This window comes from Macrotis lagotis, chromosome 4, assembly GCF_037893015.1.
Source record: "Macrotis lagotis isolate mMagLag1 chromosome 4, bilby.v1.9.chrom.fasta, whole genome shotgun sequence".
Lineage (NCBI taxonomy): Eukaryota > Metazoa > Chordata > Mammalia > Peramelemorphia > Peramelidae > Macrotis > Macrotis lagotis.
The window spans coordinates 82664316-82688656 of record NC_133661.1 but is presented as its reverse complement, the minus strand read 5'-3'; the positions used below and the strand labels follow the sequence as shown (position 1 = coordinate 82688656).

General features: G+C 34.6%; 1 protein-coding gene across 6 annotated transcripts in view; it reads right to left on the bottom strand.

Annotated features, from left to right (window-relative positions):
* The window catches only part of IDE (insulin degrading enzyme), a 97742-nt gene that overhangs the window by 56211 nt on the left and 17190 nt on the right, over positions 1-24341 (bottom strand). For 5 of the 6 annotated variants that reach the window (XM_074233363.1, XM_074233364.1, XM_074233365.1 and 2 more), the window contains 4 exons: positions 17740-17924; positions 16175-16382; positions 12521-12690; positions 131-253 (listed from right to left, as the gene is read on the bottom strand). In XM_074233363.1, the coding sequence (XP_074089464.1) occupies positions 131-253; positions 12521-12690; positions 16175-16382; positions 17740-17899 (661 nt within the window). In that variant the 5' untranslated portion in view covers positions 17900-17924. Of the gene's footprint in view, positions 1-130; positions 254-12520; positions 12691-16174; positions 16383-17739; positions 17925-20705; positions 20977-24341 lie in introns of those variants that run through there. The other variant, XM_074233362.1, reaches the window with a different exon arrangement.

Genomic DNA, 24341 nt, shown 5'->3' with positions numbered 1-24341 from the left:
TGTTCTAACCAATATTTACTTTTTAAAAGAAGCTAATTAATTCATTTTAGTAAATAATTTAGCAAATCTATTTTCAAAATCCATAATGTTAACTTTATCTTGTTTATTGATCAGTTTCTGGAATGCTTACCTCGGCCCAGCACACAAATAGCCATTAAATTGGATGAGTAATAAGTAGAATGGAATTTTAATAATTCTTGTCTTACATCAATACCTTCTTGAGTTGGTCTTGTTTCCAAGGTATATTTGTTACCTGAAAGAAAAATACTGATTTAAAAAAATTCTAAGCAAGACAAATTTGTATCTTCCTAAAATTAAGTATTACTAGCTTTTTTCTGACTGCCTCAAAGCAATCTAAACTCTACTATAATTTTGCAATTATCACTAGGGACTCTAAACAACTTCCTATATCTGGACAGACTCAGATCAAGTATAATCTAAATATAAAAAATCATCTTCAGACTTCAAAGCTAATTAGCCCAGAGGTTAAATACAAAGATCAAAAGTAGAAGATAACTAGCTAAATAAAACATTAATAATGATTATAGGATGCCCTTTTCTGTATGGAGACTATTTTCCCTAATATCTTAACACACCTTATACAAATCTTATTAATTTCTTAAAGATTCTTTTGATTTCAGATACTATAAAAACCATTAAAGATAAAACGACATATCAAAAATTAACAGCACTTCTATATAATAATCAAACAAAAAGGAATAATAGAAAGGAAACCAAACAACTACAAAATGCCTGTAATTTCTGGGGATCAACCTCCCAAAGCATATAAAAGAGTTTATATACTGGTACAAAATGCTCTTTAAAGAAATAAATAACAATGTAAATAGCTGGAGTAATATTCAGTGCTCATGGCAAAGCTGTGTTAATAAAAGAAAAATAACAATACCACCAAAATTAATTTATATCCCTAGTGCTATAACCAATCAAATTACCAAGGAAATACTTAACTGAGTTTGATAAAGAAATAACAAAATTCATTAGCAAAAGTGAATGATCTAGATTTATCAAAGGAAATTATGAAAATAAGTAGTGGCAAAGGAGGATAACGCTTCCAGACCTCAAACTTTATTATTAGCATCATAATCTTCTGGTATTGACTAAAGAACGGAGGGATGGGGCAGCTAGGTGGTGCTGTGGATAGAGCACCAGCACTGGAGTCAGGAGTACCTGAGTTCAAATCCGACCTCAGATACTTAATGATTACCTAGCTGTGTGGGCCTTGGGCAAGCCACTTAACCACATTTGCCTTGCAAAAGCCGGAAAGAAAAAAAAGGACAGAGAGATAGATCAAAGGAATAGACTAGACAAAAGAGATTCAAAAACAATAGAGCTCAATAGTCCAGTGCTTGAAAAAATAAAAACATTAATTACCTAGGGAAAAATTCAACTACTTGATAAAAATTGCTAGGAAAATTGTATGTCAGAAGATAGATTCAAACTAACACCTTCCACCATATTCCACACCCTATAAATCAACAAAAATAACTAAAAAATAGTCAATGTTGGAGGTATTATGGAAGGACAGGCACATTGTTGGTAGAGTTATGAAATGGTACAACTATTTTCTAATGCAATTGGGAATTATGCAGTGACTTAAATTAAGAGATTCCACTGCTAGGTCTATATACCTCAATTAAGAAGGTCATGACTAAAAAAAAAATACTCCACATGCACCCAAAACTTTATAGTAGCACTTTTTTGTGATAACACAAAATTGGAAATCAAACAAAGATGCCCATTGATTCAGAAAGAATAATCAAATTACAATACATGAGTAAGTGAAATATTAATGTGGTATAAGAAACAATGAAAACTAGGGTAAGATACAATGTATTTAATGAATATAGAGAAATATTCAAAGATTCACATAAATTGAAACAAAGGGAAGTAAGTCGAACCAGGAAAACATATACAGACTACAGCAATATAAATGGAAAAAATCATCACCATAAAACAATCAAGAATGAATGTTCCAAAATGACAAAGAACAAGGATGGCCTTAAGAAGGTCATTAAACCAAGAAAATCTGAGAATATCTATTATATGCAATAACTCTCTGGGAGGAGAAGTAGTTCAGGAAGAAATTTTGATAATTTGAAAACAAAATAACAACAAAGATTTATTTTTAAAGACTTTGCAGAGGATGTCAGAAATAACACTGTTCCATCAATCTTTGATCATAAACAACAGGTGAGGTATAAGTAGAAGAGAAATATATGGTAACTGGGAAGAAATATCACAAAAAGCTGATTAAGTTTACTCCAGATTTGTTCTTTAATCTCCCCTGAACCCTCACACTAGAGTAAGACAAAGCTCTTACCCTTCCCTAATTAACTTTCTATTTTATTCTACATGGGACTCTGATACTAAAAAGAATGCAATAGATTGTATTTTTAAAAGATAGAAAAGGTTTGTTACTGAAAGGGAGTTGCGATAGAGAAAAGAGAAGAAAAGATAAAGTATGGGATAAGGCCTTAAGCTAAAATTATAGGTGCCAGAGATACTAAAACAGACCTTAAGAAAGAAGTTTGGAAAAATTATGTAGAGTTAAATGGAAAATTAATGTGGGAAGAGTTGCTCTAGTGCTGGCATTCATAGAGGGCTTTAAGGTTTACAAAATTCTTTACATATATTATTTCTTCTGATCCTCACAACAGCCTTATGAGGTAAATGCTATTGTATCTATTTTGTAGATGAGGAAAATGAGGCAGACAGCAGTCAAATGACTTGCCTAGGATCACACAATAAGTGCCTGAAGTTAAATTCGAACTCAGCTCTTCCTAACTTCAAGACCGGGCCTCCCTTCCATAGACCTGTCTGAGTAACTGTATATACCTAGGTATGGCTAACATAGAATGGAATAGTTGTTTTTGGAAATGGATAGGGAAGAACTGGACTATTAGGGGGTCTGAGAGAACAATAAGGATAAGAGTTATGCCACTAGGTACATGACTAACACGGGAATTTGTTTTACACAACCATACATATTTGAAATGGGTTTTGTTTTTCCAAGTAGGAGGAATAGAGAGGAAAGAGAAAATTTGGAATGGAAAAATGAAACAATTTTTATCTATTTTTTAAGGTTTTTTTTTTTTGCAAGGCAATGGGGTTAAGTGACTTGTCCACGACCACACAGCTAGGTAATTATCAAGTGTCTGAGGCTGGAATGGAACTCAGGTACTCCTGACTCCAGGGCCGGTGCTCTATCCACTGTGCCACCTAGCTGCCCCAAAACAATCTTTAAAAAGCAAAAAATAAAAAACGATCAACAGAAGTTAGTAAAAGATGTTCTGGTTGACCTCAAATTTCTCATGTCATTAGAACTCTATTCTATCCCATGATTTAGTATTGCTTCCTGCCCCTTCCTCCCTAATGGCTTTATCTTGTCTCATCATCCAATATCATATTAACATAAGATATCCAAGAACTGTCACCATTCAACAAAGACTCATCAAACACTGTCAGGAGTTGGGTGATTTTGTTAAAAATTTCTTCTTCCTATTTTTGTTGGAAGGGATGGTTTGTTGGGGAGGTGCTGAGGAGAAGAAACCAGTTAGTCAATAATCATTTATCAAGTGTCTACTGTGGGGCAAGCAGTGGGGATACAAAAATGGGCAAGGAAGAATATAATCCAAAAAATAAAATAAAAGCAAACAAAAATTAATTCAAAACATTTTTTAAAGATAATAATGCTACCCCCAAAATATTTTATGTCTCTTTTCTTCTCCATATACCTTTGACAAGCAGAGTGTAAGCTCATGACCATCAAAGGGTGTTGAGGGCAGTGGAATGTACCAAATGTTTAATAAGAAATCATTATGATGCCTCCATCAACAACAGTCTCTATTCCCAAATTCCTTTAAAAAATGCAAAGGTTTTAGAGAGCAGCTTAGGTGGCACAGTGGATAGAGCACAGGTCCTGGAGTCAGGAGTACCTGAGTTCAAATCCGGACTCAGACACTTGATAATTACCTAGCTGTGTGGCTGTGGGCAACTACTCAACCCCGTTGCCTTGCAAAAATTTAAAAAAAAAAAAGGGAAGGTTTTGCCATAAAAAACTCATTTAATTCATTTTGGAGGCAACTAATACTTTCCAAAAAAAAAAAGTTAGCTTACTTCTTAGCTGTGCAAAGAAATTTGGGAAAATGATAGAAACTGTAAGGCAGAAAGCTTATTGTTTTATTGATATATTTTCCATAATGGTTTCCCATCTTATTACATAAAAAAGTTATTTTCTATTACTATTTGGGGGGAGGAGGCAGGGAGGATTATACTTATCTGAAAACATCAAAAGACTTTCTTAAGCTATTTGAGCTCATTTTACTATAGTAGGAACAAGGAAGTGATAGTTCCTCTGTACTTTGCCCTGGTCAGATCATCTCAGGTGTCTTATGTTTACTTCTGGACAGCACATTTAAGGAAGGACACTGACAATCTCTAAAGTGACCAGAGGAGGGCAACTTAGATAGTGAAGGGTCTTTGAAGTCATCATGGAAACTGAAGGTATTTTAAACTAGAAGAACCTGAGGTCAATTTAATAGTCTTCAACTATGGGAAGGGCTCTAATACAGACAATCCAAAAATCTTAAGAGGTTTCCTTAAGTAAAGTATAAATGCCCTTAAGGCTTTCAATACCTTTTATAGTTTGGAAATGCCTTACCTTTCAATTTTATCTTATTGATACTACTTCCCTTTACATGCCAGTTTTCTCCCTGTACATAATGACTATGTCCCTCCTGACATCTCTAATATTATAAACTATAAACTCCAGTGTTTGGCATTTAAAACCTTTTATGACCTGGCTCTGTCCTAGCTTTCAGTCTTCTTACACTTGAAAGTAAGGAAGTTCCTTCCTCCACATATGAGACTAATATAAAAGTAAGTAGACTAATAAACAAGTTTAGTTGGTTTACTGTTGTTCAATGTCAATTTATTAATATACATTGAAATAAAAAAAAACTTAAAAGCTTCCTTTGATGAAAATCAAAAAATAAGAAAAAATTTCATCAAGACAACAACTAGATATTTTTAAAATCTATGTACATTTCCCCACCACATTAATGAACGATTCTATACTGAATAATTCCCCCTTTAAGTGAGGTTTTGAAGTAAAGATCCATTAATATCAATATATAATTATCCAACAGTATAGCTGTAGTCCATTGAATCATTTCTTTCAGTGTTCTCCTGCTTTTTGCTCTAATTACATCCTACATTTATTTTACATTTTTCTCCCAGCTCCACTTCCCAGCATAAACTCTTTGTTATAGCTGAAACCAATCTATAGTCAACAATCCAGAAAATATTTTATATTCCTTCCATAATGACGTTTTCTCAAGCTAAGCTCTCCCAAATAAAATAATTTCCCTTCCTTCATGACTTAAAAAAATTCCACCAATTCTTTAAGTCTCAATTTAAGTGATGATTTCTCTGTGAAGTTAACCAGTCTTTTTTCAAGAACCTCAGTCATCCAGAAATGATTTCACCCTGTGACCTCCTATAAAATTTCTTGTTCAGGGGCAGCTAGGTGGTGCAGTGGATAGAGCACTGGCCCTGGAGTTAGGAGTACCTTAGTTCAAATCCAACCTCAGACACTTAATTACCTAGCCATGTGGCCTTGGGCAAGCCACTTAACCCCATTGCCTTGAAAAATCTAAAAAAACATAAATAAAAACAAATTTCTTGTTCATACAACTATTTGTCACTGATCATTTATTATCCAATATTTCTAAATATTCTCTACTATGTCTTATTTTCCAAATTAAATTATTAACTCTTTAAGGAAAAGGGCTAGGACTTATATTCAGAATCTAAATGTATACACTGGAATCTTAGAAATCATATAATCTAACACCCTGTTTTACACGTCCACCATAGTACCTTACACATATTAAGTCTCCAAGTATTTGATGATTGATAAGGAGAATGCAGGCTTGCCTACATCTTACTTAAATATATAACAACCACCTGATTCAGAGATAAGCTAGGAAGATTAATGAATGCTAAGTATCCTGCAACTACAACATGAGATAGAGAAGATACACATACATAAATGACTAAAAATGATTATAATTATATCATATTTCCATACCACATTTTCTATACCCATCTAGTTCTTCTTCCATTTTATCTGTCAAAGACAATTCTCTGTTTTCTTCACCCACACCTTTCTCACTGTCCACTTTTTAAGTTATGTTCCCATTTGATTTGAATGCAATTTTCAGTAGCATCAGGAAAACTCTTGTAAAGACTAAGAGTCAAGTATTAGTCAAAAAAATTAAGAGGGACTCAAACATTCAGAATATTTTTTGCTTTTATTCCAAGTCTACTTTAAAACATCTCATAGAGGGGAGCAGGTCAGATGGTAGTCTATCAGGAAAAAGTACATTGAATTCCCTGTACCTTCAAAAAAAAAAAAAAACCAAACCCAAACAAACAAAAATAACCTGTCCAAATAGATCTTGAATATGTACCAGACCAAATCCTGATGGGGAAATTCAAGGAAAAAAGTCACAGTCATTTGTCCAGTCATGCTGGCATATGGAAACAGAAAGAACTCCAGCCACTGGGTAGCAGATGTGGCCAGAAACATTCCAGCACAGGGAGAGGCTGTGCTCTGAGGTTAGAAGAGGTTCCAGACCCATACCTGAGCACCATAACTTCAAACAGGGAGTGGAATGAGAGGACCAATGCCTGGAGGTGGCCTGCCAGGATAATGGCTGGTTGTGGGCCCTAGCTTATGCAATGAGAAAGTATCAAGGTCAAAAGCAAGCTGAAGTGTGGCTCAGTATCCCCAAGAGGAGAGCAGTGTCTCAGTATCACCTTCTTGCTCAGTCTGAAGCCCTCAGAGGAATAAGGACAGAAATATCAAGCCAAAAGGGAGACTGCAGTTTTGTCAGTCTGACCCAGTAGAGCTTTCCAGCTGGTGAATGGTAATTGGTTCTAATAGCAGTCTATTGTTGCTAAGACAGACCCAAGCCCAGCTCAGAAACTTACAAATCAAAGAAGGAGAAGCAGTGATCAGACTTTGCCCTAGATCAGGCCATTCTGGAAACAAAGGAAGTTTACAGGTGTCCAGTCTGAGTTATCCCTAAGAGCCTGGAATGATACAACCCTCAAAACCCCAAGAAAACAGTAACAGGACCAGTCCAGACCATCCCTCCAGAAATGTGCAAAAGTTGGCCCTAAAGTCAAGTCTGATGACAGGAAGCAATCTGGGAGAATGAGTAAAGAAAAAAAGAATTACACCATAAAAAGCTATTATTATCAGAGAGACGCAAAAGATAAAAATCCAGAAAAAGCCTCAAAGAAAAACACAACTTGGGCATAAATTCAATTAGAATTTCTGAAAAAGATGAAGCAAATGTTTTTAAAAGAGTTTAAAGATAGTTTTATAAATGAAACAGAGATGTAGAGGAACAAATTGGAAGAGAAATCTGTTTAAGAAGAAAGAAATGGGGGCGGCTAGGTGGTACAGGGGTGGCTAGGTGGTGCAGTGGATAAAGCACTGGCCCTGGAGTTAGGAGTACCTGGGTTCAAATCCAGTCTCAGACACTTAATAATTACCTAGCTGTGTGGCCTTGGGCAAGCCACTTAACCCCATTGCCTTGCAAAAACCTAAAAAAAAAAAAAAAAAAAAAAAAAAAAGAATGGAAAAGAAATTAACAACTTGGCAAAGGGTACAAAACTACGTCCAAGGGAAAAACTCGCTGAAAATTGGAATGGAGCAAAATGAGGACAATAAAGAGGCAAAACATCTTATTTCAAGAAATCAAAAAAAAGAACACTGTCCAGACTTATCAGAGGAAAGCAAAGTAAAAGAGAAAGAATCCGAAGGATACCTCTTGAAAGAAACACCAAAATGAAAAATATAATTTATTATAGCCAAAATCCAGAGCTTCCCAGTCAAAGAAATCTGCTTTATGTAGACAAAAAGAAAAAATTTTAAATTATCAAGAAGCCACAGTCAGGATCACATATGATTTAGCAGCCACCATTATTAAGAAGTGTTGAGCTTAAGCAGAAATGTCTATCATCTGCTTGGCATCCAGAGGAGGAAACTTTATTTTAATCAAAAATCATGAACTTGCTTAGTTAAGATATTTGGGGCATGACATGTAAGTAATGAATAACAGTTAGTTGTGATGCTGTCTAGGCTTGAACTTCTGGTTGGGAAAAAATCTTTATGGAAAACCAAATACTCATGGAAAAGGATGTGTATGAATATATTTAAAATGTCCAAAAGTTAGAACTGCTAACATTGGAACAACAGTTAAAAGTACAAATGTGTTTCATCTTTGTTTAAAGAAAGGGTTTGATCTAAAATTTATTTGGTAATCTTTCATATTGTTAAACTTTGAATCTAATCTTCTTCTTAGATTAAAACACAATATGCTATTTAAAAAAAAAAAGTGTTGCGCTTAGAAGACAATATTCCAGGGGTGGCTAGGTGGCATAGTGGATAGAGCAGCAGCCCTGGAGTCAGGAGTACCTGGGTTCAAATCCAGTCTCAGACACTTAATAATTACCTAGCTGTGTGGCCTTGAGCAAACCACTTAACCCCATTTGCCTTGCAAAAAAACCTTAAAAAAAAAGACAATATTCCAGAAGGCAATGGATGTGGGACAAGAATAACTTAACTAGAAAAACTGAATATAATCCTACAGTGGAAAAAATATACTTAATGAAATTGCTGACTTAGTTTTGCATTACTGAGGGAAACACCAGAACTGTGCAGAAACTTCAGGATTCCAATACAAGTTTAAAAGAAACATAAAAAAAAAGTAAACATAAATAAATAATGATGAAGGTCTGAAGGATAAACTGCTTATAGTCAAATATGGGGAAACAATACATGTGTACTCTTTTGAACCCTATCTTCATCAGGATCAACAGAAGGAAGGAAGCTAGAAAAGGCATGAGAGTGGTTCCGTTATGTTCTAATGACCTTAAGAATAGAAAAAGAGAAAAGGAATACATTGGGGAAGAAATAAAAGGAAATTTAGGGAAAATTATCTCATATAATTGGGGTGCACAGAATTCTGTATAAACAAGAAGAAAGACAAGAGGAATGGCCAACACTTGAACCTATCTAAAATTGCCAAAAAAATTCACACATACATTTCATTCAATAGAAATATAGGAGGGAAAGATGCCCATCGATTAAGAATGAGTCAACATGTTACAAAATACTTTTGTCTATAAGACATGATAAAATGAAACACATATATGAGCTAATACAGAGTGAAGAGACTAGAACTAGGAAAATAATTTATACAAAGACAATAGTATAATAAAGACAAACTTTAGGAACTCTGATGGGCACACTGACCAAACATGATTCCAGAGAACTAATGATGAAATATACTACTTATTTCCTAATAGAGGTGAAAGGAGAAGAGTGTAGAATGAGAAATGTATATATGCATATATGTGGCTGTATAAACACACATGTGAATATGTAATTTTCTTTTGCACATGGTCCTAGAGAAATTTGTTTTGCATAACAATATATTTAAAACAGATGTTTTATTTTTATTCTCAAAGGGGAGGAGGAAAAAGCAGATTTCTGTTGATTGAGAAACATAAAAATTAGATCAAAATCAAAAACAAAAATTAAACAAAACATCACAAAAAAGAAAAAAAAGTGCCAACCACATTGTCCTTATTCTCTACCCTCAAACATTTTATGTAGTCCCTCACCTCCAAGCTTTTGCTTAAGCTATTTCCTATGCCTAGAATGTCCTTCTTGGTGTATTGATTTTTATATACAACTTTTAAAGGAAAACTGAAATATCTTCCTCTGCCTCAAACTTCATGTAACATTTTGTTTTGTACTAATGCACTTATTTAAATATTTTTCTATTAAGCACTGATGAAGTGACATTATCTACAATGTATACAATATTATGAACTCTTAACTTTCTGCTGAGAGCTTCATTCTCTGCCTTTTTAAAAAAAATTTTTATTTAAGACAATGGGGTTAAGTGACTTGCCCAAGGTCACAGAGCTAGGTAATTATTAAGTGTCTAAGGCCGCATTAGAACTCAGGTCCTCCTGACTCCAGGGCCGGTGCTCTATCCACTGTGCCATCTAGCTACCCCCTCATTCGCTGCTTTAAGGGAACCTCCTTTAGTTTTTACACATCTTAGTTTTTCCAAGTTGTTGGGTTATCCACTTTGTTTCCATTTCTTTACCAGGACAAAAAGTGCTGTTATGAATATTTTGACAGACACTAAAGTTGACTTCATTGAGGTATATACCCAGAATGAGAGAAGGCCAGAGGCAAAGGAATAGGTTTAATAACTTTCCATGAATAATTCTGAACAAATTCAAAACATGAAGATAATCCAAAGCATAATTGCACATGTTTTCCCATAACCCCTCCAATGACAACTCTTCCTAGAAACTTTGTCAACTTGTATGGTATAAGAATTAAACCTTATAATTTACTTTAATTTTCATTTCCTTTTTAATCTCTTTTTTAGACTGTAATCCATTTGGGATACTTTTCAACCCAAAATACTCTTCAATAGTTCCCAACTCTAAGGTCCTTCCCAATTTTAACTGTTATCTTCTGTAAGGGAGAGAGGTGGGAACAACATCTGCAGTTTAGTTTAGATTGGATGGTGTTTTTTTTTCCACTGCATTGTAAGTCCTTCTATAAAAGAAGAAAGGGAAATGACATCTTTCTAGCTCTTTCAAGGCAGATCTTTACAATATAATTTTATTATTTTGTTTGAAGTTATGACTTCCCAGATAACAAAATGTAAATTCTGAAGTATAAAAAAAAATCTGTAGTTACAGAATTTGAGGATTATTCAATATTTTGCATTCTGTGAGCAACTTCGTCTATTCTTAGCAGTGTAGCAAAGTAGAAAGAACATCAGATTGAGTCAGGAGCTCAGGGTTTGAATCTCAACTTTTAAATCTACTAATCACATGACCACAAACAAGCCATTTAAATCTCTCTCAGTCTCAGTCTAATTCATACACAAAAATGGGAGGCAGGGGGAGAAACAGTACTATCATCTCATATGAAATTGAGGATGATAAAATATGGAGTTCACTGGAACAGTAACTTAAACTTCAGAGAAATAAAACATACAATAATAATTTTTCAGAAAGCTATTTTATAGAAATCCAAAGAATTTTCTCTCATGCCCTTCTGTGTGTATGCAATGAGCCAGAAAGAAAAGAAGATGGTCATGGAGCTATTGGGGTTGGGTCAGGGGCTCCTATTGATACATGTTGGCTGTGTAATCCTAGGGAAGTCACTTATACCTCTCAATGTTTTAATCAATTAGAGCTAAAAAAAAAATGGAGTCCAGTCCCTATCCTATTCCTTAGAAACCACATACATACTTTTATCATATGTATGCTTCTTTATTTTCATGATATCTATGTTTCTTTCTATAAAGGTGGTCTTGAAACAGTCTAAGATTAAATAGCTAGACAGCCTATCTAAATAAATTATTAAAATTATAATTGAAATGATTGGGACTAATACTTATGACTCAAACTAAGAAGACTAATAAATTACTAATTAAGGCAAACTGTTACCTTTCTTTGCCTTCAAAACAAGGTACTAAATGATTGACCACTTAATAAATACCTTCTAGTGAATTTTTCCTTCTTAATAATTCTGTTAAAATTGTAACAAAGGTATTACTAATAGCTGCCCTTGAGAAGTACATCATTTCCACTGACTGGCCCTAAAGTTTTTGAGCTTATACATGAAGTCAGGTTCCATAAACAGGCTATAACTTTTCAAATTTTTGATTTTAGTTTAAGTGAGCTCTCAGTGTGTAATTATTAACCTCGTTTTATGGATGAGGCAAACAAAAGTGAAGAGACTTGCCCAGGGTCATACATTTAGGAAGAATTTAAGATAGGATATGAAATCAGTTCTTCCTGATTCCAGGACCAATGCTCTATTTATCACACTACCAAACTGCCTCCTACTCTCCTTGAAAAGATTCTACAAACCCCCAAATCAAACCAAGTCAGAAAATCTCTGGTGTTAAACCAAGAGATCAGTATATAGCCAAGACATCACACACACACACACACACACACGAAAAAAAAAATATATTTAGTAATTCTTTATGTACTATGTTTCTTTGCCTTGTATATCCATTATATAGCTTGCTGACATCTCATTATTTTTATTGCCTATTAAACTTGCCCCCAGTACCATCTGCAACCACCATCACACTAATATGGTGGAACACTAAGTTAAAATACATACAGAAAAGGGTATGGACTGGGGCTTTAGTTGTCATGACACTTTCCATTCTAACTTAAAAAATAAAAAAAACCTCTCAATCTGTAATGAGCCAAACTGAGCTAAGGAAGTCTCTATAAACATTATATATATATATATATATACACACACACACACACACACACACACACACACACGTGCTATATGTGCAATATGTGCAGACACACACACACACACACACACACAGAGAAAACACATACAGAGCTGACAAACCTGTTCCAAATTTACTAAAGGGATGGTTGGGGTTTCCAGTAGCTTTCTCCAACTGAAACAGTCTCCAGGCATCATTCATTACATTCTTCTCATGTTCTGAATCAACTGCATTCACCTCTCTTTCTTTGCAGCTCTCATCAAACAAAGGACACAAGAAAAACTGGGCAAATCTAAAACAATGAAAAAAGATAGAATTTAAGTTATTTGAAAATGAACTCTTTTAAAACAATGCTTTGATGATCTTATTGGCCAGAGAATACAAAAACATCTATGACAGAGTAGATGAAAAAGTATTATGATATCACGAAAAACACTATATTGTCATAGATGTCATATCAGGAAATCACAGATTCTGACTGATTAGAAAAAAACATCTTACATGAAAATGTTATGACAGGCTTAAGGTAATAAGAATTTCATTATTTAATGAGATTGATAAGGAGCCTGTGGGTTTGCATTCTCTTTGTAACTACTTAAAAAACAAAATACAACTAGAAGGTGATGGTCCCTTGGGTTCAAACCTGTATATGTCTTTAAGTTTTACACATTTTGTCAATCAATAAGCATTTTTTAAGCACCTACCAAGAGCTTAGTGCTAAGAATAGCAAACAACAGTCCCTGCCCTCAAGGAATTTATTGTTTTACAAAGCAGATAACAAGATTTATACAAGATGAATTGGAGCTCCACTCAGAGGGGGAAGGCATTAGCCTTAAAAGAAAGAATTCTTATAGAAGCTGGGAATTTAGCTGAGACCTACAGGAAGTTGAGGATACCAAGAGGCAAAGATGAAGAGACAGAGAGTTCCAGGGATAAGGGATAGCAGGTGAAAATTCTCAACCAGAGTCCAGAAATGGGGAATAGCAATGTGGACCAGAGAGGAAGTCAGAGTCACAGGACTGTCCAGTTCATGGGGGAAAGGCATAAGAAGACTGGAAAGTTAGAAGGGGTTCAGGTTCCAGAGAGTTTGAAAACTCAGGCAGATCATTGTATAGTTGATCCTGGAAGTAATAGGGAGCCACAGCAGGTGGAGTAATAGGGGAGTAACATGGTAAGATCAATCTGGCAGTTGTGTGGAAGATGCTCAGGAGTTGGGGGAGATTTGAAGCAGGAAGACTAATAAGAAAGATCAGGCATGAGGAGATGATGGTGGGAGTGTCAGAAGAAAGAAGAAGCATATAAGAGAGACATTAAGAAAATGAGAAACAAGACCTGGGAACTATTTGGCTCTGAGTGTGGGCTGGGGTGAGAGAGTGAGGAATAAACGAAGACACCTAGGCTGCTAGCCTGGGTGACTGGGAAGATGGTGGTACCCTTGACAGTAATAAGGAAGTTAGCAAAAGAAGAAAGTTTTCATTACATTTTGGACCTACTGAGTTTAAGATGTGTATAAGACATCTAACCCAAGATGTCAACAGGCATTTGGAGATGAGAGAATGAAGGTAAAGAAAGCTTAAAGTTGAAAAAATAAATCTAAAAGTCACCTGCATTTAGTACCAAAAGCATAAATTAATAGTAACCTACTTAAATACCTCTATTAAAGAGACTCCAGAAATTCAAATAAAGAGAACACATTTATATAAGAAATCATCTAAGAAAAAATATAAATAATTTGATCAAGTGATCATTATATTAAGAAAAGTAAAAATAAACAAACACTGAATAAGTAATGATTCAGTGATATAATGAATCCTAAAATAAGTTCATTAACTCTTCTTATGAACTGCTACCAAGCAGAAATAACTGTCTAATTAATAACTTATGAAATCTTGCTTCAATTTAAACTGTCTATATCAATTTAAACTGTCTATATCTATAGTTATTCATCTTATTTTATAATAGCAAAATTTTAAATTCAGATTAAAAAAAGAATTAGAACACCTGACTCTAAAATCAGCTAAGCTCTGGTTCAAGAGGAAGAGAACAAGTATTCACTGAGCCCCTACTTGGTACCAGTCATTGTGTTAGCTTTTTTACCCAATATGAACACAACCCTGTAAAGTAGGTGCTACTATTAGCCCCATTTTATGTTAAGGAAACTAAGGTATAGAGAGGTTAGGTGATTAGTTAGATTCAGAAAGACTTCTGGTCTCAAGAGTCAACTATACTCCTCCCTCCCTGACCACCTACCCCACTCTGTGTCTATGTCTGCATGTGCATGTATTCAAATATATACGCACATTCAAATTGTAACCTTTCTTCTAAAGGTTTTATGCAAAAATATTTCTACTTAAAGTTTGGATAGGATAAGAGTAATATGACATTTTATTCCATGGAAATTCAGAACATTCTATTAGAAAAACAGAGTTAAACATAGGAATCAATAAATTATCAGTATTAATATCAGCTGGGGAATAAATATATATATATCCTTAATGCTGCCTTTCTCAAGCTATGAACAACTGATACAACATGCTTGAGGAGGGAAAACAAGAGAATGGTAAATTCGTGACTTGGCCATCTAAAATCTATTTTAAAATACAGTCACATAGAACTCTTCCAACCTTTCTGGAGAGCAATTTGGAATTACGCCCAAAGGGCAACAAAAATGTGCATACCCTTTGATCCATCAATACCACTACTGTGTCTATACCCTGAAGAGATAATGAAAAAAAGGTAAAAACCACACTTGTACAAACATATTCATAGCAGCCCTGATATCATGGAACACTATTGTTCTATTAGAAACCAGGAGGGATGGGGGAATTCAGGGAAGCCTGGAGGGATCTGCATGAATTGATGTTGAGTGAGATGAGCAGAACCAGAAAAACAAATTGTATCCCCTAACAGCAACATGGGGGTGATGATCAACCTTGATGGACTTGATCATCCCATCAGTGCAACAATCAGGGACAATTTGGGGCTATCTGCGATGGAGAATACCATCTGTATCCAAAGAAAGAATTGTGGAGTTTGAACAAAGACCAAAGACTATTACCTTCAATTTAGAAAAAAAAAACCATTATTTTATTATGTAATTTTGCTATCTCTTATACTTAATTTTTCTTCCTTAAAGATATGATTTCTCGGTTGGCTAGGTGGCTCAGTGGATAAAGCACCGGCCCTGGAGTCAGGAGTACCTGGGTTCAAATCCAGTCTCAGATCCAGTCTCAGACACTTAATATTAAATTACCTAGCCGTGTGGCCTTGGGCAAGCCACTTACCCCCATTTGCCTTGCAAAAAAACCCAAACAAACAAAAAAAAAAAGATATGATTTCTCTCTCATCACATTCAATTTGGATCAATGTATACCACAGAAACAATGTATAGATTGGCAAATTTCCTTCTGTGGGGGGAGGAAAGCAAGATTAGGGGAAAATTATAAACCTCTAAATAAAATCTTTGGGAAAAAAAATACAATCACATATAAGTGGAAAAATGCCTATAGCAAAATTATTATATTTCTTTAAACTTCTTCTGTTTATTTATAGAAATATGATCTGATGCTGGCAAAGATTTTATAAGTCAATGAAACATTTTGCAGGTCTTAAGTCTATGACAATGGTTATATCTTTACTTTTCCTCTAATACAAAATAAATGTTATTGTTAGCGTAAGAGTGAATGAACAAGCATTAAAAAAAAGAATGTAAAGTTACATTTCTAATGTAACAGAAGTATGTAAAGTAGATCAAAGCTTAACAAATTCAAGGTTACCTGTCCAGGGCCCCTTCTAGATGTTTATGTGAAACATCAAAGTAGTAGTTGGTATGTTCTCCACTTGTGAAAGCATTTGAACTCCCTGCATGCTCACTGAGGAATTGGCTGTATTCATTTTCTTTGGGATATTTCTTCGTTCCCAAGAAGAGCATATGTTCACAAAAATGGCTCAAGCCAGCAATGTTTGGGGGATCTGATAATGATCCTAGAGAAGAAACCATATAAACTTAAGAACTGAAACACAAATGAGCTTCCAAGATTAAACACATTATAAATATTATGACAACTGAAAGTTATTTCAGAGTCCATCTCTATAAGATAAAACCTGTAATTCCCTCACACAGTCCATCCCATTCTGGGGCAATTGCTATTATTGGGTAGTGTTCCCATAAATCAAAATCAAAATCTCTCTCTCTCTCACTGTGCAATGTCTACCCATTATTTCTATTTCTTCCCTCTTTAAATACATGAAAAGTCCTTTCTACTGACCCGCCCCCTTCAAGTCTTCTCCATACTCAGTATCTTCAATTTTTTCAAATGACCTTTACTTGGCATAATCTTCATCAGACCTCTTATCATCCTGACTATCTTCTTAACATGTTCAATTTTATCTATGTCTTTTCTAATCAATAAACAAACAGGAAGTGCCTACTATGGGCCTGGGACAGTACTGGGCTAAGGAGTTCTTAAATGAACACAGTGCTATCAATGGGATCTCAGAAGAGAGCAGAACTCTCACCTGTATTCCAGACACTGACTTTTTAGGGCACTCTAGGATGGTATTAGAGGTAGATAGGCAGTGGGGTGGAGAACAGTCCTGGGTCTGGAGACAGGAAGACCTGACTTCAAACCTACACTCAAGACACTTACTATGTTACCAAGGCAAGTCCTTGGTAACCTCTGACTGCCTTAGTTTCCTCCACTATAAAATGATAACAGCACCTCACTTCCAAGGTTACTGGGAGGAGCAGATAAGATAAATAATATTTGTAAAGAGTTAGAATAATGACTGGCACATAGTAGGTACTTTTAGATGTTTTCTTTCTTCCTTTATCTTTTTTTTTCCTGGCTGCCAAATCATACTTTTGACTCTTACAGATTTTATAAGTCACTTAAATCTGCAAACCAGATATCTAAATCTGTTATAAATAACTAAATTCACTAATGAGAATTCTAAGTAAATTCCAACTATACAATTCTAAAAATGTGGAGTACTTGCTTAAGATCTCATAAGAAGTAACTGATGTGGAATTCAAACCCAGTTATCTTGACTTCAAATTTAGTACTTTATTACAACATGTTCAATTCATTCTTTGAAAACAAGTATTAATGATAACATTTCCTTAAGCAACAAGGGCTTTTATGGGTACTTTTAATTATCTGGTTTAACAAAATTTAATTTACATGCAACTTTAGAGAAACATACCTAACTGCATACTATAATGCTGTTTATACAGACATACTTGTATGCATTGAAATAGAATTTTTTTATTATTTCAATAGAAATGTAAAGTCCTAATAAATTCCAGGTCAAACTTAAAAAAACAGAAACATAAAAATACCTATGTGTACATCAAGGGCTGCTGATGACTTATCTGTGGTAGGATCACTGATGAGGAGTGCCTTGATGCCATTTACCAATTCTAATCCACGGTATTCTCGTTTATCCTCTGGAGATTTGATAATGTGATTGACTATTCTCTTAACAGCTGGGTTATCCATTTTGCTGTAAGTTCCTCTCTGAAAGCTAAAACATCAGAAATTTAAATGTTTCCATTTTTTTTTTAATAAGACATACATAAAGTTGAATATAAAGCATACCAGAGGATTACAGGCTAATTCCAAGAGGTTTGCCTAAAACCTGTCTAATAAAATACAGGCATTTCTTGTCTCCCAAAGACTAAAGCCTTACATAGATGACTTTTAACACCATCTGAGTACAGCCTACATTTGAAGGTCAACACAGCTCAAATTATATTAATCCACGTAAAGAAAATTAAGTATTATTTATATGGAGCTATATTTTATTTATGATGACTAAGGAGTTTCAGTTATGATATAGTAAGGTTTAGAGATCTCAGAATATTTAAACATAAGTAAAAACACTAAACAAAGAGCAAAGAGCAAAAGGGGCAGGGAAAACTTTTTTTTAGATTTTTTTTTCAGAGCAATGGGGTTAAGTGGCTTGGCCAAGGCCACACGGCTAGGTAATTAAGTGTCTGAGGTCGGATTTGAACCCAGGTACTCCTGACTCCAAGGCTGGTGCTCTATTCACTGCGCCACCCAGCCGCCCCAGGGAAAACTTCTTAATAATATTCATCAAAGGGGCGGCTGGGTGGCGCAGTGGATAAAGCACCCGCCCTGGAGTCAGGAGTACCTGGATTCAAATCCGGTCTCAGACACTTAATAATTACCTAGCCGTGTGGCCTTGGGCAAGCCACTTAACCCCATTTGCCTTGCAAAAACCTAAAAAAAAAAATAATAGTATTCATCTATTCATCAAAAAGAAATTAACAGAAAGTTTTCCAAAAAGTAAACACATAATTCTACAGTGTTTAAACCAACTAATTAAAAGGAGTTAGCAGAGACAGGAAATATATACATATACATATATATATATATATACACACACACACATATACATATATATACATGATTTATCAATCTTATCTCTACCCCACTGGTTGCTGCTTACAAAAATAGCAGGGTTGAGGAACATCTGAAAGTCATGGTAATAATGCTAATGAAAAAAAAGAACAGACTTAACAATAAAACACTTTCAAAAACTCTACAGAAGACAACAGAAGGAAATTTGTAAAGAGACAGAAACAAGCAGTATGATGTTTGAATTAAAATTTAAAACAAGCTTAGTATAAAACATTTCAGTATCATATACAATCCTCTTATTTTGTTCTTCATAGGATGAGAAACTGTTCATATTCGTCAAGTTCATAAGTATAAAATATACAGTAAAAAGCAGTGGATCTAGGACTTGATTGAGTTATCAACATACCAAGTGAACTAGACATTAATCTGGAAGGAAGAATTACGGTGGAGATATTTCACAAACTCCTTTACTTCCAGGGAAGTAACCAGGTGATCATATAAACAGCAGAACCAGGGAGTTCATGATTTAAGAGAAGTTCAGAAGTGGGTCAATGGGTTATAAGGTATGTTTGTCCTTTTATGGATAAGATTATAGTTTGTGGGTTAAAACCTCTATGAGATTTTATAAGAAATGTTCGGTAAAAGTATTTACTCAGTATATGTAGTTCTTTGGACTTGCCCATTAATATCAAGCACATTTACATAATAAAAAATAAACCCAAGAATATTGATCTCTATTAAGAATGTCCTGTTTATAAAAGTATTTCTATTAGAATTATAAATTTCTATATTGCAGGGCTACCATTTCCATATTACTACTTGGCAAAACACACTTACAAAATATAGAATATAGAAATACTACTGCTGGTGATCAGCAGAATATAATTAAATATAATTCTCCAGAAAAACATAAAACTTATGTGCCAATGGGATAAGCCATCAAAATCTAATAAAAACTGCAGTGACAAAAATCAATGGCTAAGTCAATTATGCAAAGTAATGGTAATTGCCTAGTACAACCAGTATAATCATATATCTTCATGGACTTCCCAGGCAGGACAGAACAAGAATCTCCAGAATACCTAGATAAACAGCAATCAACAAATGATAACTGGATAAAGGATACACCTTAAATGAACAAAGTTTAATGGGAAGAATTAGAGGTTAATTGCAAAAGCAATCATCCATAAAGCAATCTAGCTAAACTGCTACCAAGTTTACACCTTTTGTTTTAACCTTCTTAAAAGATTCTAGATATTAAAGTCAACATTTACAAAACAATGAATTCTAAATCATCTTATTCCCCTCATTTTTAATGTGAGTATCCATTTAGTCAAAGTGGTTCCTAAAAAAGATGAAGAAAAGCTTATCTTGTTACAAGATATTTCTATTTCTGCTTTGTTAAATGTGGGAAAAAATTTAAAACATGAAAAAGATCTGCTCTCTCCCTTCCCTAATCCTAATTTATCAATTGTCTCTTGATTTCTAATTTTCTAACCCATTTTTTTTTTAATGACTAAACTCTAGATTTAGAGAACTCTTCTGATTTAGGCCTATTTGTAACAGTCATCAAAGTCCTTCAGGAGCAACAATATAAATCACTTGAGAAATAACCAATTAATGCTGAAATTCACATTTGGTCATTATAATCACATAAAACACAATATCACACATACTTTGCACATAGCAATGAGACAGATTCCACATATTTGAAGAGAAACTAATCTCAGAACATTTGAGAATCAAAATCTATGCCTAGGAACTCCATCTTTAACTTGATAGTGTCCCCTCTGCCCCCACCCCAAACCAATTTGTCAAGAATAATTTGTCAAACAAGACCCATTACCAACAATCCAACACTTCCTCTGTTTTCCCTGTATCAAATATCTATCTACACTTCACAAAGCAATTGAATTCATACCTTCTGGAATAAAGGAAGAAGGAAAGGAATAAGGCTTCTGAAGCCTCCTCTGATGAACTAACTCACCAACAGCTTGGCGCCTCCTGAGTATTTATGATCTCATGTGATCACCTGACTCATCTAAGCCACTTATAAGCAATAAACAAAAAGCCTTCACTAATGACATTTTAAAAGAACAAGGGTACTCCAAAAACTGGTTACCTGACAAAACAAGCTTTAAGTGCTTAAGGAAGTCAAAGTAGAAAACCTAGTTCTTAAAGAAATACTTTCTTTAAAAAGTATTCAAATTCAGGATGTCACATGCAAAATCATTTATAGGCACTAGCAGAATCTTTAATAGACCAAAGTGCACTGAAAACTTTAAAATGCACCACTATCATCTTTTAGTGTTCTATTGCTCTGCTTTCTAGATCAATTTTTGCACACATTAAAATGCTGTTAAGAATTTAAATAAATGTGACTTAGAATCAAAGAATGCTACAGCTGAACAAGCTCTACAACAGTACAGGTTTCCATGATGGTTCTTCCCCAACTCTGTCCATGCCACTTCTCATGAATTATAGTTGTATATTTGGACATTTGAAATTAAAGACTAAAAATAAGCAATAATATAAATATGAAATATGAAACTTTATAAATATGAAACTTTAAAACTTTCATGCCAAGTTGACATTTTCCTGAAGAACATAATCGCTTTTTTTTAATCAATAAAATTTGGGGATTAATTTTCCCTACCAAATTTCTGCCAGAGGCCAGAGAAAGCTGTATTCCATAAGGGAAAGAGCACTGACTTCAGAAGGCTTGAACCTGAGCTCCAATCTGGCTGCTCATTGGTTGTGCGAGCAGGAAGGCAAAGCTCTTCATCTCTATGAATTTTTGCTTCCTTGATAAACCTGGGGAGTTGGACAGAATTAAGCTCTAAGGTTCCTTTCGAGCGTAACATTTTGTGATTCTCATCACTTTGACATTTACAAAGTCTAATTTAAGTCTCTTCTATTTAGATAATTAAGATGGCAGACCATTACTTTTGTACTATCACAGAAACAGTGCATACATAGCAGTCTCATCAGAACAATGCAGCATCAATATAATAAATCCTTTCTTCATTGTAATATAGTTGACTACTTCCAAAGCAGCTAGTGGCTGAAAAGGAGGTAGAAACAAGAATATATGTGATGATCATCACCACAGTATAAATTTCCTATTCTGTAAGACAGAAATCATCATAAAAAAGAATCATCAAACCCCATAGCAGGATTAATGTGGTTCAAAAACCTTTAATTACTCAATAAAATTAATGTTAAGTCTAGAACACTGATAAAATATTTCTATTAAGCACTTATCTGAAACTTTTTAATGCAAATACTCACTTTATGCAATCCAGATGCAGTCCTATAGTTGTCTATAATTTGGAATTTTATAAAATTCTATTTTCTAGTGATGTTACTATGATTTCTGAAATGCTACATTTTTTATTGGCTTTGTACTGACTTTTAATAGTTCAAGTGTTTTTAATTGGTCTATCTTGCTTTCTGTTGAGTAGTTTATAATATAAAATATCTAAATACCTTCAGGGTCCTTCTGTTTAAAAAACTGAGAGGGATATTATGTGACCAACAAGATGGCAAAATGGTTGTTTTCAATAATCCTCAGCAACCTACAAAACCTCAGAAAAAGAAATTATAGGACAGATAAAGGAAATATATGGTGCCTTTTTTTAGGAGAAAACCATTTGCAAAATGTATGAATGTCCCACAATAACATTATTTTTTTTTTAACTATTGGATCCTTCCTGTTTTACTCAGGCTGGAAGTGCAGGGATAGTCAGCATAGGAGGTTTGATTAGCTCCATTTCTGACCTGGGTCTGTTTGCTCTCTAAGACAACCTAGTGGCTTCATTCTTGGAGGCTCACCATACTGATGACAGACAGTGTTGGCCTCTGCATTGAAGCTTAGAAATCCTGAGAGAGCTGACAGCCTTGGCCTCCCCAGGAGCTGGGAATAAAGGTATGTGCCATCATGACCTGTAAATGTTCCCCAATTCACTTATTTTTGTAAAGTCTCTGTGTATATGTCAAAGTGACTTGTGATTTTACCTTATTATTAGATCAATTGTGTAGAGCCTGCCAATACTAGTACTGAAAAGAATATAAAATCAACAGTGAACATTTAGGCAAATGAACAAAAGTGATCATTTTACAAATTGATCCTTCCTCCTGATGAAGCTAGAAGACTTTCTTTAAACAACACAAACGATGATCCACAGGGTTTTCAATGTAGTCAAGAAATTATTCCTAAATTCAATGGATATTTAGTAGTTTGCTACCTAATATAGTAAAAGACAGTATAACAACTCGAATACACATAGTATTTTTGCAAGGTTTTTCAAGTATATCTCATAAGTATCCTCATTTTATAGATGAAAACACTGAGGTTCAGAGTTGTACAATGACTGGTTCCCCACAGGCCCACTGTCATACTAAGCATCAGAGCAAGGAGTCCAACAGGTATCCTGAGGTCAAGACTAGTGGACACATTCATTGCACTCTCTCCTTCTCTTCTAAATGACCAAAAGCAGGGAAGCACAAAACAATTTACAGGACCACTGTTATAGATGAAGTCCATTGTCCTGAGAAAAGGAAAGCTGCCTATAGGTAAAGGGAAAGAGAAAGAAGGAATGGAAAATCTTACTGGAGATCAACTTTGACAGTTTTCTATGCCCCCCCCCCCCAAAAAAACCCTATGTTTTCTTTCCTTTCCTGTCCCTGAATGACAAAGGTGAAGTAGATGAGAGAGGAATGGATTCAAAGGACTCTGTCTCAGGATATAAGTGACATGATAGAGTTTTTCATCAAGTTATAGTGGTTTGTGGATAGAAAATGCTGAGACCCACTAAGTCATAATTATTCCTTCTCCTCCAAAGAAATATGTTCATTATATAAACTTGTGAAATCTTACAACCTCCAAAGGTCATCCTAGAAATGGAATCACACTGATGCCAGATAGTACTGATCCCTTCTGAACAAGAATCTAGAAAAAGAGGCCTTGTCCAGCAATGATAGGCCATAATCATCAAGTAGGCATGTACAGGTGTGTCTTCAATACACGCTTACTAATGATAAACATTCTTGGCCACATTAAAAAATAGAGAACAGGTTTAATATAATAATATCAGTCAAGTTAATAGTAAGAAAATATGTTGATTTTTTTAAACTGAAGTTTGCATGTAAAATGGAGTTTTCCATAGTAATTCACCACTTGAGATTTAATACTGCTTTAGATCAAAACTGTTACTAAAAAATGAAATGATGCAACTGACATTGGGAAATACAGTCAGGTAACAGCAAAATGTCAAAGTGATGCAGAAATTATTCCCTCCCTACCATTAATCATCAACATGTCCCTCCCAAGTAGTGAACAACAACAAAATCCCACCTTAACTCTAAACACTGGCAGTCTAAAATGTTAAAAGAATTCTGGAGATAGAAGCCCTTTTCTTTAGCTGCCCTCAAACCTTTGAGACAAGATTATCTTGAACTTAACTGTTAATTTCCAAAGATACTAGTCCATGAGCAATTGAGGGTTTGGAGATTTTAATCAACACTAAATTTCCCCTCAAGACTTACCAAACAAGCA